Here is a 19667-nt window from a genome sequence, read left to right on the forward strand (position 1 = left end):
GCGTTGGTCAGGCCTAATTCTTGATAAAAGACTCTTTTTTTTCTCGTTTTGAAGCTCTAAATTTCTTCTCTAAATGTCTTCTGTCAGGTAAAACCACAGAACACTAAAACTCAGAGCTGTTCACTGTTTAAACAGGTAATCTTACAGATCACACCTGAACAACAAGAAATACAGCACCTGACAGTCACATGTTACAGTATTTTTGCTCTCTTAAAAATGGGGGTGTGGTTTAAATTAAATGCACCTTGTTTTGAGTTGCTAAACATTCAGGTGAAGATATGAAAGCGATTGTGATTTTTATTTTTTTTTTTTATATATATAGTATCTGATCTAAACCAGAGAATTGCAAACATATTTACCCTTTAATTACCCAAATATAAACACTAATAATTAATACAAGATAATAAAACGTACTAAACATTTCAATGGAATATGTGTTGTTTTAATAACACCAGTAGTTTGTAAACACTGTTCTCATAGAAAAATCCAAAATATGTGGGTGTTGAAGGTTGCCAAGTCTAATTCTGAGTTTCGGTTAGTGGATAAAAATGCCAGGTATTCACCTGTTCAGATCCTCCTTTTCCAAAGCTCCTCCTCTCTACACGTCTACCTGCTGGAGGAACTGAAACTCATACTGTCACTCTGCTGATCCTCGCTCTCATCACCTCACCTCTTCTAATAGACCCTGATAAATACTCTTATCTACCAACTCTGACCTGTTCAACCATCTCTCTGAAGACATCTGAAGACGCTGGAATAAAAACTACAGGATCTGACTGAGAACTCCCTGTTGTGTTCAGTACAGAAATCTTTAAACTGAAAGAGACAATCAGACAGAAGAAACCTTTAGAAGAAGAGACCAGCAGCTGAAGATGGCATCTAAAAGCTCTAAACCAGATGAAGATCTGTTGTGCTGTGTGTGCTGTGAAGTCTTCACTGATCCGGTTATCATGTCGTGTTCTCACAGTGTGTGTAGAACCTGTCTGCAGCAGTTCTGGAGGAGTAAAGGGTCTAGAGAATGTCCAGTTTGTAGAAGAAGATCCTCTAAAGAGAATCCGCCTCTTAACCGAGCTCTGAAGAACCTGTGTGAGGCTTTTCTGGAGAAACAGAGACATTACAGATCTTCAGCAGGGTCTGAGGAGGTCTGCAGTCAGAGATCTTCAGCAGGGTCTGAGGGGGTCTGCAGTCTGCACAATGAGAAACTCAAGCTCTTCTGTTTGGACGATCAGCAGCCTGTGTGTGTGGTGTGTCATCTATCTAAAGAACATAAAACACACGACTGCTGTCCAATAGATGAAGCTGTGACTGACTGTAAGGTAGGATATTAGTTCTAGTATTTCTATTTCTGAACTGTATAAATTCTTTCTCAGATCAGAACCAGATCAACCTGTTATGTGAGTTAGAGGTGGAATCTGTTAGTGGGTGTGGTTTCAGACCAGAGAGCAGAAAGTAGGAGTGAATCCTTAATCCATAATGATAAAATTATAAAATGCTGAGTTTAATTTACTGAACAGTAAAATCCTCTGATCTTCAGTCGTTCTCTCTGTGATCACATTTATATTTCTGTTCAAATGTTGAAGGAATTCACTAAACTACACTGTGGTTCAATTCCAGACTAAACTCCAGACTGTTTTGGAGCCTCTACAGAAGAACCTGAAAGTCTTAGAGGAAGCTAAACGAGACTATGATCAAACAGCAGCCCGCATTAAGGTGATCCATCATCTTGAACTGTCAGCCATGTTGTTAAGATCATGTTAGTGATGAGTGCTCACTTATCCTGTAGGTGGTAAAAGCTTGTAGAACATCTGTTAGAGTTTGTGTTTCCTAATCGTCTCTCATTCCAGACGCAGACCCAGCACACAGAGAGACAGATAAAGCAGGAGTTTGAGAAGCTTCACCAGTTTCTAAGAGATGAAGAAGCAGTGAGGATAGCTGCACTGAAGGAGGAAGAGGAGCAGAAGAGTCAGATGATGAGGAGGAAGATTGAGGAGATGAATGAAGAAATATCATCTCTTTCAGACACAATCAGAAACATAGAGAAGGAGATGAAAGCTGAGGACATTCAGTTCTTACAGGTAAGAGTCTCTTTACCATCTCTCTCTCTCTCTCGCTCTCTCTCTCAAACTGGTGAGTGTGTGATCACTTTAGATGTTCATTTCTGCCTAAATTTTATCTGAAATCCTCCTGGTAATAAAAACTTTTCATTTATAAAAATCTTCTCTTTATTTCTCCTCTCAGAACTTCAAGTCTACAGAGAAACAGTAAGTCAGTGTCAGATCACCCATTTTATCTCAACTCATCTCATCTCATTGTCAACCGCTTTATCCGTGAAGGGTCGCGGGGGGGGGGGGGGGAGGGGGCTGGAGCCTATCCCAGCAGGCATCGGGCGGAAGGCAGGATACACCCTGGACAGGCCGCCAATCCATCGCAGGGCAGACAGACACAGACAGACACACAGACACATTCACTCACACACTCACACCTAGGGGCAATTTCAATCAAGTTCCAATTAGCCTGAACGTGCTGTCTTTGGACTGTGGGAGGAAACCGGAGAACCCGGAGGAAACCCACGCAGACACGGGGAGAACGTGCAAACTCCACACAGAAAGACCCGGGTCGCCCCAGCCGGGAATCGAACCCAGGCCGTCTTGGTGTGAGGCGGAAGTGCTACCCACTGCGCCACTGTGCCGCCCCCATTATATCACCCGTTAAAATAATAATTCATTTAAATGTACAGTATATTTGATTGATGGTAAATATGAATGTATGATAATGAAATGAAGGTGAATAAGGATTGTGTGATAATGTTGTAGTAATGAGAACAGTAGCAGAAATATTGATTTAACAGAAACAACAGAATTATTGACTCAAGGCAATAAATGTAATAAAATATTAACGTTTATGTAAATAAATTACAGGCTGTAAACTTTATACAGTGAAATATTTCACACAGTTTTATATTTTCAGAGTTCAGCGTTCACCAAAGCATCCAGAGAAGACATCAGGAGCTCTGATCAATGTAGCCAAACACCTTTCCAACCTGAAGTTCAGAGTGTGGGAGAAGATGCAGGAGATTATCCAGTACAGTAAGTTGTGTTTCTCTTAGGGTTGATCTCTCAGATACAGTCTGATTCTGGACTGATTCCTGCAGATGTTCTGGGTCTCCATGTTTTCTACATTGATCTGCAGCAACAATCCAGTAGAAAGATCTAGAACATTCAGTTCCTTGAAAAAGTATTTATACCCACTTAACCTTTCCATTTTCACATTTTACCCACAAACCTAATATTATTATATATAATATATAACGTATTTTATTGGGATTTTATGTGATATATCAACACAGAGTAGTAAGTAATAATGAATTGAAAAGACAAAATGCGTAAGGTGCATTTGTATTCAGGAAATTGTATTCTGATACTCCTGAGTGAAATCCAGTGTGACCAATTGTCTTCAGAAGTCACCTAATTAAATAAAAAATAGACTCCACCTGTGTGTAATTTATAGTTAATAACTAGCTCTTCTGTGAAGGCCTCAGAGGTTTGTTGGAGTGCAGGGCAGTCCTGAAAAAAATCAATCAATCAAAACCTGTTGGAGGCTACAAAAGACTTGAGAGTGGGGAGAAGCTTCACATTATAGCAGAACAATGACCCTAAACATACAGCCAGAGCAACAATTAAATGATTTAGATCAAAGAATATTCATGTGTTAGAATGGACCAGTCAAAATCCTGATCTAAATACTATTGAGCTTCTGTGGCAACTGTTGTTCACAGGAACTGTCAATCCAACCTGGCTGAGCTTGAGCAAAAGACTTGTGACTGTAATTACAGAGAATAGTGGCTCTACTAAGTATTGATGTAGGGGAGCTGTATACTTTTGCACATAATGTTTTATATATTTTTATTTAATTAGCATTTTTAAAACCATGTATAATTTTTATTATTCTTCACAATTATGTGCTGCTTTGTGTTGGTCTATCACTTCACTCAAATATAAATAAAACACATGTAAGTTTGTGGATGTAATGTGACAAAATGTGAAATAGTTCAAGAGGTATGAATACTTTTGCAAGCCGCTGTATACATATATATATTTTTTCTCATTGGATTTAAAGAGAATTTTCACTGTTCTCGCATAGCAGATATATGCATTCTTCTGTTTGAGAATTTGACAGATGCACCTGATGCTCATTCTGATTCATTCTTTCTTTCATTTAGTCCCGTTCAGAGTCACATCTCTGAGTTTCGTCTCCTCGCATTTAATAAAATAGCTATTTGTCCACTGCCACGGACCGTAATTAAACTTTGATCGCACGTTTTCACAGAGATCCACGTAAACACAACAGAGTGTGGAAATGGAGGAGCTACTGAACATGATGTCATGTGACCAAGAAAGCCAAAAAACTCACTGGTCCTCCTGTTTTGTCATCCGCAGTCCGGATGCAAGAGTTTTATCACTGAGAAGAAGTGTGAAATATTTTTATCAGACGTCCGGACAAGGCTTTAGATGTCTACCAGAGGCTATGTAAACTTTTACTTTCTTGTCTCTCTGTTCTCAGAGAGACTGGAGCTGCTTCTGAAATTGCATACTTAAGCAGTACCTACTAGGGGTTGCATGAGTAGTAGTTTTTACTAATTTATTAGTTGTTAAAAAAAGTAGTCGACTAGTCATAATTTGCATAATTAAGTAGAAAAACTCGAGATGTTAAATTCATTTATTTATTTTAGCTGTATCTATTCCGAAATAATTAAATAAATATATACAATTTAATTCAAATAAATTAATGAATATATTCATTATTAAAATGTTCACTGCTGCTTTTTCTTCCTCTAACTAGTCGACTGCTCTCCATGATAACAGCTAGTGGAAGTGCTAGTCTATTAGTCGTCTATGCAACTCCTAGTACATACTGGTTTGGGATGAGTATGTACTGCTCACTCGGTAAAGCAGTATGCTCTATCAGTACGAGTCTGCAGTATCCATGCAACCTCAAACACACTACATCCACCATCATACTTCTGATTCTCTTTACCTCTCACCTCTCCTTACCAGCACCAACATTTACACAACTTTTACCCAAACTCATTTTATTAAAATACCCTCAATCATCAGCTTTATTTAATAAATAAAAGCCCAAACTGTCCTATTTAATAAATAAGTACTGACTGTAAATAACATTTAAAATGTATATATAAATATAAATAGAGCTTGTTAATTAATAAATAATTCAACAAAATAACAATTTGAAGAAAATTAGGGTGTAAAGTTTCAGAGATAAATACCAAAATATTCATTAATTCCTGATTTACCATTTTTACCACATTAGCTAGCTAGTTAACAAAACGAAATATTCTGAAATTCAGTCAGATTTTGGTTAACTATCATTTATAAAGGTTATTTATGACAGTCAGTCTGGTGAAGAGGAACTAGTCTCTTTTATCTCAGATGAGAGATGAGTTTATAGTTCTGGAATCTTCTTCTAAAGCTGTTTTACTGTTTTACTTAAGTAAAGAAATCAGTCTGTAGAGATAAACCATTTACAGAAATGGAGAAAAACAAGATGTTTCATTCTGTTCTCTCTCCTCAGCTCCTGTTACTCTGGACCCCAACACTGCCCACCCACACCTCCACCTGTCTGATGATCTCACTGCTGTAGAAAAGAGAGACCAGAGATCATCAGTTCCTGATAATCCAGAGAGATTTGATAAGTTTGGGTGTGTTCTGGGTTCTGAGGGTTTTAATTCAGGGACACACTGCTGGGACGTCCAGGTTGGAGACCGTGATTCCTGGGAACTGGGTTTGATCCCAGAATCTGTAACAAGAAAGGGACGCTCTTTCTGGGATTCAGTGTGGAGTCTGGAGTACAGTAAAAGCAGTGATGAATACTGGATACTCTGCCCAGGACAGTCAGTTCTCTCCCTCACCCCTAAAGAGAAGCTGCAGAGGGTCAGAGTGCAGCTGGACTGGGACAGGGGGAAACTGACCTTCACTGATCTTCTAACCAACACACACCTGCACACTATAACACACACTTTCACTGAGAGACTTTTACCTCTTTTCTATAATGCGTCTGATTATCCTCTGAGGATCTTACCAGTGAAGACGTCAGTAACAGTGGAACAGCACAGTTAAAGTTAACTCTGCTCACAATCAACATTTATACAGGTAGTGAGTTTATAAATTATGTTAATCACATGTCATTACATGTATATTTTAAATAACGTATCTGTATCATTGTATTCTAATATGTTTGTGAAAGTATAATGTGTATAAAAGTGTATGATATAAATGAATTTGTCTATGTGATTAATACAGGGAATGTATTTTAATTCATTCTCTGTGTTTAAAAGATTGTAGAAAAAACAGTGACTGTATAAAAACAGCAGCACAACTTTAATCTTTAAAAAATGTAGCCACCATTTTTCATAATTCTGCTACACTGTGAGATGGTGAGATTACACTCAATACACACACACAGGGGCTGTGGATAAAAAAAAATAATTAAATCGAGTGAAGCATATACCAGATTTCTGTAATTCGAGCGAAAGTTTTTTTATGCGCAATAAGACAAGAAGCTCGGAGGGAAAGGAGCATTTTTCTCTCTTGATCTGTTACAGGGGTGCGGTGAATATAATCAGTTATCTACATTTATAACCTGCTGATAATAATGCACTAGTGTTACAAGTAGATGTACAGTGTGCAGATTTTGCCGTGGTGGTGGAATCTCCACAGCACGTGGGGGAGAGCCGACCGTGGCGTTGGTTCCCACGCCGAGAGACGCCTGCCGTGTGTGTAGAGCGCGTGCAGTCCTTCGCGGAGCTTATTTACCAAGAATATAGACAAATACACTCAATTCCAGACATGAAAAAGGACACAAACATTTTACTGATGCAGGATGACTGTGTGTGTGTTATTAAAACCAGATCAAAACAAAGTTATGATGTTATTTCTCAATAACATTCAGCCAGCCTCCAAGGAAATGCACCCCTTCTTAAATCTGGTTAAATGATTGTTACTTTTATGATAGATTTAATCTATATTTGATTCTTTTAGCAAGAAAACAAACACATATAGCTATAACAAGTTTAATAAAGCTTTAACAAGTTTATCATTATTATATTTTTTTATTTGAAGCTTGTGGCGTGTTCCTGGGCAGGATACTGTGATTTGGAAATGTGCAAATATTCAGGCCATTTTATCAGATATAGAAACAGAATAATTGTAGGAAACATGTTGGAATAAATAATCAAATTGATCCAAATTATTATATGAAATGCCCATTTACTAAACATCTTAAAACATTGTATTAACACTAGACCAGCTATTTTGATTTTATATAGTGTTACATAATTAAAGCAGCTCTTATATGAGCCATTCATAGACAACTTTCACACATTGCATTACTTTTGTATTATCTTTATTTCCTTTTACAGTGTACATTTGGACCTAAAACTTATAGCTGTATATTTATAAAATTATACTTCTGTACATTATATTATTGTTGAAAATAAGAAATTAATAAACAGTTTCACATTGCATCATAACTTTGTTTTGGTCTGGTTTTAATAACACACATACAGTTATCCTGCATTAGTAAAATGCTTGTTTCCTTTATTCTTGGCTGGAATTGAATGTATTTGTCTATATTGTTGGTAAATAAGCTCCGCGAAAACCTGCGCACACTCTTCACACACGGCAGGTGTCTCTGCACACTGTACATCTAACTGTAACACTAGTGCATTATTATCAGCAGGTTATAAATGTAGATAACTGATTATCATCACCACACCCCTGTAACAGCTCAAGAGAGAAAAATTCTTGTCTGAGTGCTGTAACGGTGGTTTTACATGTACTGTACTACTGCGCATGTGCGCCAGAGCTGTGTTCTCTCTATGAAGACGGTGAGCTAGCTGTAGTATGGCCTCCGGTCTGATGTACCTACTCTAAGCTATCTGGACAGTAATGGGGAGATGCGTTGGTGCTTATGTACTATTAAACCCGTCTTCTACCCCGCATGGAGTGTGTCCTGTGTGTGTGCCTCGAGGGAAGTCAGGATTAAGTGTGTTTTCTCTGCTAGCTCCTCCACCACACGCGTTTTCACCCATTACAAGTGGCGCCCGAACTTTTTTTTTCCCCTCCGGCTCTCGGATGAAGCTAGTTAGCTCCGGATGCTAACTCATCAAGCTAACTGGACTCTGACTGTTCATTCTGAGTTTGCTCTGTGGAGTTTTTGAACCGAGTGTGGGACTGTGCTCATATTTTGGAGTTTATTCGGTGAGTGCACCCGTTTTTCCACTTTTTGTCTCTCCACTGTGGATCGCTGCTAATGCTGGAGACTGTTAGCCGGCTAGGCTAATGCTAACGCTGCCCGGCCGTGTTGATATCCGCGCTGATGGACTGTATTCATTAACGGCGGACACTTTTTACGTGCTTTTTACTTTTTCGAGAGGTTTTTTTGAAACAAGGATCGTATTTTTGGGACATTGAGTATCTGCCGCAAACCTTTTGCTCGCTGGACCTGTCGAATGGACTGTACTGACTGCTTGTGTATTCGCCCGCTAGCTTCACTAGCTGCTGCGCGCGGGAAACTGATGCATCGCGCGGGACTTTTTTTTTTTTTCTCTCTCTCATTTTGGCCTCACTACTGCCTGTTTTTCGCCTATTTAATGGAGGACTATTAACGTAAGCGTTTTCGCTCACTGACTGAACTCTCAGCTCGTGGTGCGTGTGTAATTGCGGACTGTCTTCATGTTCAGCGCTGCTGCTGCTGCCGCGTGACGTCAGTGTTGGGGTTGGTGAGAGAGACGTTTCTCGTTGGACAATTTGGGGGTGTGTTCACAGGGCTGCTCATCACAGTACATCAGACAGGTGGGAAACATCATTCAGAGTGCAGATAATACTGAATCATCCCTTTGTGTATTGAGTTTTCTATTAATGGTTTAAGCAGAAGGTATTTATTATCAGTATAAATTGCATTTACTGTTTATTTTCCTCATATAATTGAAATATTTCAAAAAGAAGAAGGGAGAAACTTACATTTGAGCCTGTTATATATTTCTATGTATTTTATTTCTATATTTTGTTTTTGTTTCATTTCATTAACTGGGGCTGGTTAAAAACAGTATTTGTATGGTGACAATTTTTTTTCTTTTTTCTTTTTTTTGGTACATTTTCTTAACAAAATGTCTGACAGCGATAGTGACTGTGAACCACGTGACTTTAGTCCTCAACCACACTCTAGTGATATGCAGGTCCAAATGAACCTGTTGAGACAGGAAATGGGAGTTCTTAGGGACTGTTTAAGTAGTTCCTTGCGCATGCAGACTGAAATCCTTAAGCAGTGGGAAAAAGAACCTGAGCCCTACGCTCCTTGTCATGTAGTCACATTTTCTGACCCACTTAGTGCATCCACACCCCATCACATCAACCACACTAGTCAACCAGTAGGTGTTCAAGCTTATGCTCACAGGGCTCCCGAGGTTCACAAAACCACTACTCACCCAAAGCCAGAGACATGCACTGGTTCGGGGGCTACAGGACTCAAACTCGACCCATGCTCAAATAGTGTGTTCTTGTCTGGAACAAAGGCAAATGCTTCTTGCAGCAGTGTCAGCTGCTCAGGTGGTCATCTGTTGTCCGACTCATCTATTCTCAGTGGCACTTCAAGGGTTTTGACGTCTCTGTTGCAACAATCCAAGCTCGAACCTCCTGTATTTGGTGATTCGGGAAGTGTTTCCCCAGAAGAATGGCTTTGTGCTGTGGACTCTTACAAGCATGATGTGGGGCTGTCAGATGCCCAAAGCCTGAGATTTCTAAGGGGTGAGCCTGGTCGCTGGTTTCAGGTGCTCAAACCTCATCTTCGCAACTGGTCCCAGTTCTCTGAGCTTTTTCAAAAGGCCTTCTTGCCATTTGATAATCAAGAAAGAATTTGGAGAAACATCCTGGACCATGTTCAAGCTCCCGACGAGCCCCTGCCAACCTTTGTTGCACACATGCTATGTGAATTCGCTAAGCTCAAGAATCCACCTCCTGAACAGGAGCAAGTTGAGATTATTTGCAAACATGCTTTAGAGAAGTATGCTGTTGCTCTTTATGGCACACCTGTTCCGTCTGTCGCAGACCTGTTGCTACGAGCCCATGAACTGCATGCAGCCCTTGGTCACCGCGATCGCAATAGACCACCACCTTCTCTTCGTAAGCCAGCTAAATCTGTATTCTGCTATGGGTGTTCCTTGCCTGGTTTCACTGCACGTACGTGCCCACAGTGCAATTCTTTGGACCCCCAAGAGGAAGAAAGCGGATCAGGTGCTATGTTAGAGAGAACCGGTGATGACTCCCAAATATTACAATACCGTGGCATGTCACATGTAGACAGGGGCCAAGCAAAGAAAAAGCGGCAGCCCCAGGGAAACTTGCAAGGGGGGAGGCCGTATCGACGAGGCACCCCTCCCCCCAGAAATTAGCTAAGCCTCTTTCTAATGCCCCTGGTGTCACCTTTCTGGGACACATTGAGGACACCACGTCCACTGCCTTCTGGAATACCCCATTTTGTGTCACATTGAAGCTTAAAAACCATGTTGTGACAGCAACCTTAGACACCGGAGCTTCACTTTCTGCCATACAAGCAACATATGTAGAGAAAGATTCAGACGGAAAGATCAAGTGCACGCCATGGACAGCTCCTCCTTTAAGACTGGCTGATTCGGCACACTGTGACCCAATTGGTGTTACCTGGCTACCAATATGGTTCCAGGGTCAACGTTTCTTTCACCGATTTGTAATTCTTAGCCAGATGGCTTCTCCAGTCATTCTGGGAATGGACTTTATGCTCCGTGCATCCGTCACCATACACATACCAAGTAGAACTGTGTCTATCGGTACCCAGGCAGACCAAGACGGGGGTGTATTGGCTGATGCACCAGTTCCTAAGGAAACACTGTGTACACTGGAGGGTCCTGACCTTTCCTGCCCACAAGGGGAAGCCAGTTCCATATCAGTTAAGGTAGGAGAATCTTCATTAAACCATGACCAGAAGGAGAAATTGCAGGAACTTTTGGGGGACTTTCAGGGTCTGTTTGCTGGCCGCCTTGGTCACACCACGCTAGCAGAGCATCGTATAGAGACCGGGGATGCCAGGCCAATTAACCTCCCCCCCTATCGCACCTCTCCGCTGAAAAAGAAACTTATCGAAGAGCAAATACAAAAAATGTTGGAAGAAGGCATAATCGAACCAGCTTCGGGTCCGTGGGCAGCGCCAGTTGTCATTGTGCCAAAAGCCTCCGGAGAACCAAGGTTTTGCGTCGATTACAGAGGACTTAATCAGGTGACCATCAAAGATCGCTACCCACTGCCAAGAGTCGACGAATCATTAGACTTCCTAGCACGGGGAAAGTTCATCTCTACTATTGATTTAGCCCGAGGGTACTGGCAGGTTGGGGTCGAAGAAAGTTCAAGGCCAAAAACTGCATTTGCCTCCCACTGTGGCCTATTCCGTTTTAAAGTTTTACCGTTTGGCCTTTGTAACTCACCTGCCACTTTTCAAAGACTTATGAACACAGTCTTGGCGGGACTTGTGTATAAGTGTTGTGCAGTCTACCTTGACGATGTGGTGATCGCGTCGCCAACTTTTGATCAACATCTCCGCGACCTGAGAGAGGTGTTTACAAGGCTCGAATCGGCCGGACTGTCGCTGAAGCTGGGCAAGTGTCAGTTTTGTTTGGATGAACTTAAGTTCCTGGGGTACAGAGTCTCTCCTGAGGGAATCCGACCTGACCTTGACAAGGTAAAAGCAGTTACAGAATTCTCAGTGCCAACTGATGTGCGACAAGTAAGACAGTTTTTAGGTCTGACTAGCTATTACAGACGGTTCATAAGTGGATATGCAAAGCAAGCTGAACCCCTGTTCGCCCTGACCCGACAAGACTCTTTGTTTCTATGGGATGAAAGCTGTCAGCAGGCAATGGACTTCTTGAAAGAACGCCTCACCTCAGCACCCATATTATGTTTCCCTGATTTTGAGCGCACTTTCTACCTGCACACAGATGCATGTGACTTAGGACTTGGTGCGGCGCTTATGCAGCAGGACGAAACTGGGAAAGAGGTGGTGGTGGCATACGCCAGTCGCACTCTGCACAAATCTGAAAAACCCTACTCAACAACTGAGAAAGAGTGTCTCGGGGTGATTTGGGCTCTAGAGCATTTTAGACCTTATATTGAAGGTCTTCCAGTTACAGTCTATACAGACCACAGCAGCTTGAAGTGGCTTATGTCTCGGCCAAACCCGTCAGGTCGACTTGCAAGATGGTGCCTTAGGCTCCAGGATTTTGACATCAGAATCATTCACAAACCAGGTGCACGAAATCAGGTGCCAGATGCGCTGTCACGGAACCCCGTGCAGTCAGACCAGGGCCCCACTGACCTTATTCCAGAGCATGCGGTCATAGCAGGCCTAGACCTCCGTGCCCAGCCCATGGTGGAACTGACCGACAAAGAGCACTTACGGCGTCTTCAGCATGACGACCCAGCCTTGTTGAATATTTTCCAAAAGTTGGAGAATTCCCAGTGTATTGAGTCCGAGGAGGACTGGGAGACCAAGTTCACTGTGCATGAGGGACTCCTGTATTACAGAGAAGGCAGATTTAGCTGTAGCTTACACCCTCTGAAGGAGCTAAAACTTTATGCCCCGGAATCCATTAGAGGTTCCTTGCTGAATTATTTCCATGATCACCCGACCGCTGGTCATCTGGGCATTACGAAGACCCTCGCTAGAATGCGCCTGCGTTTCTTTTGGCCAAAGATGAGGAAGGATGTAAAGACATATGTGCTCTCTTGCCCAGTGTGCCAACTTACCAAACCTAGTCAAAAGAAACCTGCTGGTCTGCTAGTGCCTATCCATGCCAGTGAGCCATGGGAAGTCGCTGGTGTTGACTTTGTGGGGCCGTTACCCCGCACAGCGTCTGGAAATGCTTATATTCTAGTCTTTGTTGACTACTTCAGCAAGTGGATAGAGGTGTGCGCAGTCAGAGAGGCCACAGCACAAGTCGCCGCAAGCAAGTTTCAGAGTGAGGTGTTTGCCCGCCACGGGGCCCCAAAGTACCTAATTTCGGACAGGGGTACGCCGTTCATGAGTGAACTTTTCAATCAAGTGCTGAAAATTGTGGGTTCTGAGCATCGTCTTACCACAGCTTACCACCCCCAGACAAATGCGACAGAGAGAGTGAATCGCACCCTCAAAACAGCGATTCGAGCATATGTCGGGGATAAACATAACACCTGGGACAAGTATATCCCACAGATTTGCTTTGCACTCAGAACAGCCCCTCACGAAAGTACGGGTTTCAGCCCAGCGAAAATGCTCTATGGGAGAGAACTTGCGACCCCGGTAGACTTGCTGACCCAACCGTCCACTGATGGGACAGACGACCCTTTCTTGTCCCCGCCACAAACCCTTGAACAGTCTTTGCAAGAGACTCATGATCATGCTCGAGCAGCACTCCAGACTAGTCACGAACGTAAAAAGCACTATTACGACTTAAGACGTCGACCTGTCACCTATCAGCTCGGAGACCTGGTCCGCCTTAAGACTCATCCCCGCTCTGATGCTGTAGCAAACTTGACTGCAAAGCTAGCATGTGTTTATGCTGGACCTTACCGCGTTGTCCAAAGGCTGTCTGCCGTCAACTACCGTCTAGCCAATATGGATGGCACGGATGTGGGTGTTGTTCACGTTGTTAATCTCCAGCCTTTCCACACGTGGACCACATCAGAGTCACAGAATAAACGGCGGCACAGCCCAAGCCGTTCCAGACAGCACGAGTCTCACAGTGCAGTCGATGAGGATACTGATGATATGCCAAGTGGGAATCTAGATGATGTTGGCAGCTCAGGGGATGAGTGCTCAGCACCTGACGAGGCTGTGGAAGAGGAACCTAAGCTCGAAAGTCAAATGATTAGTCCTGAGTCTGGCCTTGTTGACTTGCCACAGCCTTTAGCTGACATGTTTGACGGTGACACTGACGTCCCACTTCCTTCGAATTATAATTTGAGGAGTAGGGCAGATACTGCTCCTATGCTTGAGGCAGACATTGACTTTACTACAGGCCTAGGCCCTGACAGTAGTGCTGCTGGCAGTGACCCATCTGACTTTCCACAATCTAACACTTATGACCTCAGACCTAGAGTTCATCCTAGAGTTACCACTGACTGGAGTTCTAACAGATGGACGAATAGCTATCATACTGAGAGGTTGAACCAGGATTGAAACCTAGGTAGTGCTGGCTAAGTGCAAATGTTTTGTTTTGTAAAAGTTTTACGGACCTGTTTTGGTGATTTGAGGAATGTGTTTTATTTCCATGCAGTGAACAAACAAAAGAAATGTAAATGAGTTGTGAAAAAAAAAAGGATGAACTGTTCCTGGTTTTTAGATGGAAAGGGCTGGTTTATAAAAAAAAAAAAAAAAGAAGAAGAAAAGGAATGTTTATTGTTGGAATGTTCTGTGTTTAAACTAGTGTTAAAAGAAAAAAAATATATAGAAAATGCGGGTCTTGAAAAGAATGGTTTAATTTACATCTGTGCCTTTGTATTTTGTTTTTTTTATGGATGTATCTTTTATTCTTTTTTTTATGTTTGTAATATGCCCAACTGAAAGGCCAAGTATGGCCGCTACTGTGTTGACCTTTTTATAGCTTGTTGGCTGGGGTCAGCCTTTTTTTTGTTGGGGGGGAATCTGTAACGGTGGTTTTACATGTACTGTACTACTGCGCATGTGCGCCAGAGCTGTGTTCTCTCTATGAAGACGGTGAGCTAGCTGTAGTATGGCCTCCGGTCTGATGTACCTACTCTAAGCTATCTGGACAGTAATGGGGAGATGCGTTGGTGCTTATGTACTATTAAACCCGTCTTCTACCCCGCATGGAGTGTGTCCTGTGTGTGTGCCTCGAGGGAAGTCAGGATTAAGTGTGTTTTCTCTGCTAGCTCCTCCACCACACGCGTTTTCACCCATTACAGTGCGCATAAAAAAAATATTCACTCGAATTACAGAAAACGTGAGAAAATATCAATCTGCCAAAGTCAGAGTGTACCTGGCTCTTAATGGTAAGTGACACGCTGATTGGTTTATTTTATGTTATGCTCAAAACACACCCATGATTAATTAAGAGACTTAGTACATCGTTAGAACTAGTACACAATTAGTACTCACAATACCAAATACATACTGACACACTGCGGTTGACAGCTTGCCTATAGATCACTTAAATAGGGGCCAAAGTCTTGGAGATTCTACAGACGTAAAAACAATTCGTCTATTTGTTAAGTGGAAGTGGTATCACAAATAATGTTGTTTCAACAGTTATTAGTGATTTGGAAACTCTTGCTACTCAGTAAGGACACTTGAAGTTGTTTAATGTGACATTAAATTTCAAGTCTTCAGTGGTGTGAAAAATGATGCTCCACTCCTCCTTTTCTAGTTCTTATCTATGATGAATCCTTTTATCTATATTTTATTGAGAACATCTTTTTTATTTAATCGTGAGTGCTCTTCTGCTAGAGTCAACATACTCAGAACTGACTGATCTTGATTACCAAAACACAGAGCAGCTATTGTAGAACTGAAAACTGGATATTATGACATGCTTAAGTAAGTCAACTCTTTGAGTTTAAGGCTCAGAGTAAAGTGTGTAAAATCAGCTTCCTGAATTACTCAGGATAATATTATTTCATATTTTTAAGTAATGCACTGGAAATAAACCAGCATTGCTGTTTTATCTGTGAGGATCTGGTTAGTTGTTAGTAGGGATGAATGGATTGATTCTGGTTGCTTCTGGCTCGTAATAGAATACTGCTTTATGTAACATTTTTATATAGTTACATATTTTATAATTCATGACAGAACTTCTCTAGAGGTTTATTTCACCAATTGTACGATTATTACAGTCTGACACCACTAGGTGGAGCTCTGAGCTGTACTCATACTTCTGTTGAGACATTGTTCTGTTTACAGATGAGAATTTCTTAATAAGGAAATTTGTGTAAGAATCCACAGCAATTAAAAAATAATTGAATACAATAATATTTACATTTTCATTTGATTATTTAAAAAAATAATAATTACAGTACCAGTTAAATAATTAGTTAAATAATTTTTCAAATCTGCATTGTAGCTAATACTAAAGTCATCCAAACATATGGAATTATTTAGCAGACAAAAAAAGTGTTAAACAAACTAGAATATATTATATATTTTACATTTTTCACAGTAGGCACCTCTTGTTTAGATAGAGACAGCATTGTACATCTTTCCGTTTTCTCAGTCTGCTTTATGAAGTAGAGATACCTGAAATGGCTTTCAGTTAATTAATTGAATTTCTTGTCTCTTAATGTGTTTGAGAGCATCAGTTGTAATGTTGTGAAGATGTAGAGTTGGTATACAGTTAAAAGCTCTATATAAATAATGTTCTAATCCATATTATGGCAAGAACTACTCAACTAAAGTAAAGAAAAAAATGACTATAAGAAAATAAGGTTATGATGAAAATGGCTCTCATCAGGACTGCCCCAGGAAAGGAGGATCTAGAGTTACCTCTGTTGCACAGGATAAGTTCGTTAGAGTTACCAGCCTCAGAAAGAGTATTTTGGTTTGGTGATCACTTTTAAGTTACTGCATGATTCCTTATGTGTTCCTTCATAGTCTGGATGACTTCAGTAATACACTGCTCAAAAAAATAAAGGAAACACTAAAATAACACATCGTAGATCTCAATGAATAAAATATTCCAGTTGAAAATCTTTATTTATTACATAGGTGAATGCGTTGAGAACAAAATAACATAAAAATGATTAACAATAAATAACAAATTAAATTCTTATCCCATGGAGGTCTGGATTTGGAATCATATTTAAAATCAAAGTGGAAAATCAAATGACAGTGGAAATTCCTCAAGACAAGTTAAAATGAGGCTCAGTAGTGTTTGTGTGGCTCCATGTATCTGTATGACCTCCTTACAACGCCTGGGCTGCTCCAAACGAGGCGGCGGATGTTCTCCTGAGGAATCTCCTCCCAGACCTGGATTAAAGCGTCAGTAACTCCTGGACAGTCTGTGGTGCAGTGTGGAGTTGGTGGGTAGAAGGAGAAATGATGTTCCAGATGTGCTGGATTAGATTCAGGTCTGACCAGTCCATAACATCAATGTTTCATCATGCAGGAACTGCTGACACACTTCAGCTACATGAGGTCTAGCATTGTCAGAGGTGGGAAAAAAAAGTACTGAAAATTGTGATTAAGTAAAAGTATCTTTACTTTGCTAAAATTCTACTCAAGTAAAAGTAAAAGTTCCCATCTAAAAATCTACTTGAGTGAAAGTAAAAAAGTACTCAATTTAAAATGTACTTTAAGTAAACGTTACATAATTACTTTTAACTATTTGATGTAAAAAAGTACATCATAAATTAAATTGTTTTTAATGAACTATTATTCCACATAATAATTTGACCTGTCAGGCAATATTTGTTCAGACTACCTCCTAAAACATTTTCAAGAACAAGTGTTATAGGTTTCTATGATCCATTTTGTTTCTTTACTATTAAAAAGTTATGGTAATATAGGTGACTATAAACCGTATTTTATAGTTTTACAGTTCATTACTATTGTTTAACTTGCCATTGCTATGCTTTAACTGCTATTTACATGTTTTTTTTTTTACATTCAAGCAGATTGTTTAATGTTTCCAATAAAAACTTAAGGAAATATCATTAAAAACATGAAATCATATAAAAAACTGTTGGTCGGCGCAGTGCTGTAAAGAAGCTCATATGGATGGGTAGCATAACTCGACAGAATACCGATACCTTCATCTCCATTAACCTTCACTGTTTTTCAGACAACCCTGAAGGCAGAATTCTGTCATTAACCTTCACTGTTTTTGAGAAAACCCTGAGGGCAGAATTCTGTCAAAGAATTTGCTTAGGTTGTACAATTTTTAATAAAGATATTATTGTGCTGGATATTTTACTAAATACAGAAGATTGTATAATCTGTGTAGCTGCATATGAATGGAGATTCATATGCAAATTACTCATTTAATCTCCTCAATTACAGTAAAGCGAGTAAATGTAATCTGCTCCTACCTACAGCTGCTCCACCATGCAGATATAAAGTCAGAGACAGAAGCTCATCTGTTGCTGCACAGTTTGTGTTGGTCATCGTCTAAATCATTATCAGTGATCACAGGATGCTGCTCTAAATGAAACAGAAATACAAAATAATTAGAGTTATTCAAGCAGATGAGTATAATGAGTAAATTGGTGATTACTCTAATCAATTAAGTTAGCAGTTGTACAGCACACTGTTTTGATGGGACACTGAGAAAACCCAAAATGGACAGAAGCACAATACAGTAAATCTCAGGAGTTTTCATAAATCATTCTTTTTACAGTGTTAAAAAATAGGTCAGGATATGCTCTGGTATGCTGTGTTACTGTGGGTCGACTCTGTGATGTAAACCAGCCAAGGTTTCCAGGATGATAAACAGGACAGTAAAACAACATTTGAACATTTTCCCCTCCAACAGAAATCACTCACCTACTATTTACACATCAAACAATGATATGAAATATTAAATAGTTGCACTCTGTGATTTTAAGCTCTTTAAAGAACAGTATCAGTTTATAATATTATTAAACTTTATTACAGGCTATAGGCCCAATAGGAAGACATACAACATATACATAAGAAAAGAAAAAATTATGCATAAGCATGTACAACCATACTATCAGTCATGACAGTCTTAAAAGGCAGTCATACCAATGCTTCCATATATATGATTGATATCTGACAGAGCTGCATCTAGGGTTTGTGAGAACACTTATAATACAGTTTTGAGACTTATCCAGACGACACATGAACTTAAACATTAGGTTCCTCAAGAGAGCCCGTAAAGTACTTAGTCTAGAGTCTCAAAATAGTTTACTAGCACTGCAACTCCTAGGCTTTTTCAGCAATATCCTCAGACAGTCATTACATGCTACTTGAAGTTTATGCAGGGTCTCTTTTTTGTAGCTGACCCATAGTGGGGCTGCATACATAGGAGTACAGTAGGCACGAAACAAACTTACTTTCACATTATCAGAACAGAAATGAATTTTTCTTACTAACATGTTTGCTTGGATATACAACATTCGTCTCTGCCTATACATGTCAGCATCATCTCCCAACCTGTCAGTGATAATGTGCCCAAGATATTTAGTACTGCTTGATACACATACTGATTGCCCTGACAGGTAAAATGTGGGAAAGGGCACTTTATGATCCTCCTTGGCTCTACATATCAACACAACACTCTTTTTTGCATCGTACTGTACATCAAACTCAGCCCCATACTCAGAGCACACATTTAGGAGCTGCTGAAACCCAACAGTGCTGGGGGACATAATAGCCAGGTCGTCTGCATATATCAAATGGCTTAAAACAGTATTACCTACCAAACATCCTGTCTTACACCTCCCCAGTTGTTTGGAAAGGTTGTCCATATACAGACTGAACAAGGCTGGAGATAGAAGTCCCCCTAGTCTAACTCCATTGCCTACACAGAAAGGAGTAGATAGACTGTTTCCCCATTTCACCTGCATATGTTGATTAGCATACCAGTAAACCAGAATACGTATGATGCA

General features: G+C 40.5%; 3 protein-coding genes across 3 annotated transcripts in view; all 3 read left to right on the forward strand.

The window, feature by feature from the left end:
* The window catches only part of LOC111188224 (E3 ubiquitin-protein ligase TRIM35-like), a 251840-nt gene that overhangs the window by 29845 nt on the left and 202328 nt on the right, over nt 1-19667 (forward strand). The gene's annotated exons all lie outside the window — the stretch shown is intronic.
* LOC125780675 (nuclear factor 7, brain-like) overlaps nt 1-19667 on the forward strand; it is a 237157-nt gene that overhangs the window by 15131 nt on the left and 202359 nt on the right. The gene's annotated exons all lie outside the window — the stretch shown is intronic.
* On the forward strand, nt 475-6196 carry LOC125780674 (E3 ubiquitin-protein ligase TRIM35-like). The gene is made up of 6 exons (XM_049463236.1): nt 475-1316; nt 1615-1710; nt 1845-2075; nt 2239-2261; nt 2968-3086; nt 5590-6196. Exons 1-6 carry the CDS (start codon nt 873-875, stop codon nt 6132-6134), a joined length of 1458 nt encoding a protein of 485 aa, XP_049319193.1. The 5' UTR covers nt 475-872; the 3' UTR covers nt 6135-6196.

The sequence above is a fragment of the Astyanax mexicanus genome, chromosome 13 (assembly GCF_023375975.1).
Source record: "Astyanax mexicanus isolate ESR-SI-001 chromosome 13, AstMex3_surface, whole genome shotgun sequence".
Lineage (NCBI taxonomy): Eukaryota > Metazoa > Chordata > Actinopteri > Characiformes > Acestrorhamphidae > Astyanax > Astyanax mexicanus.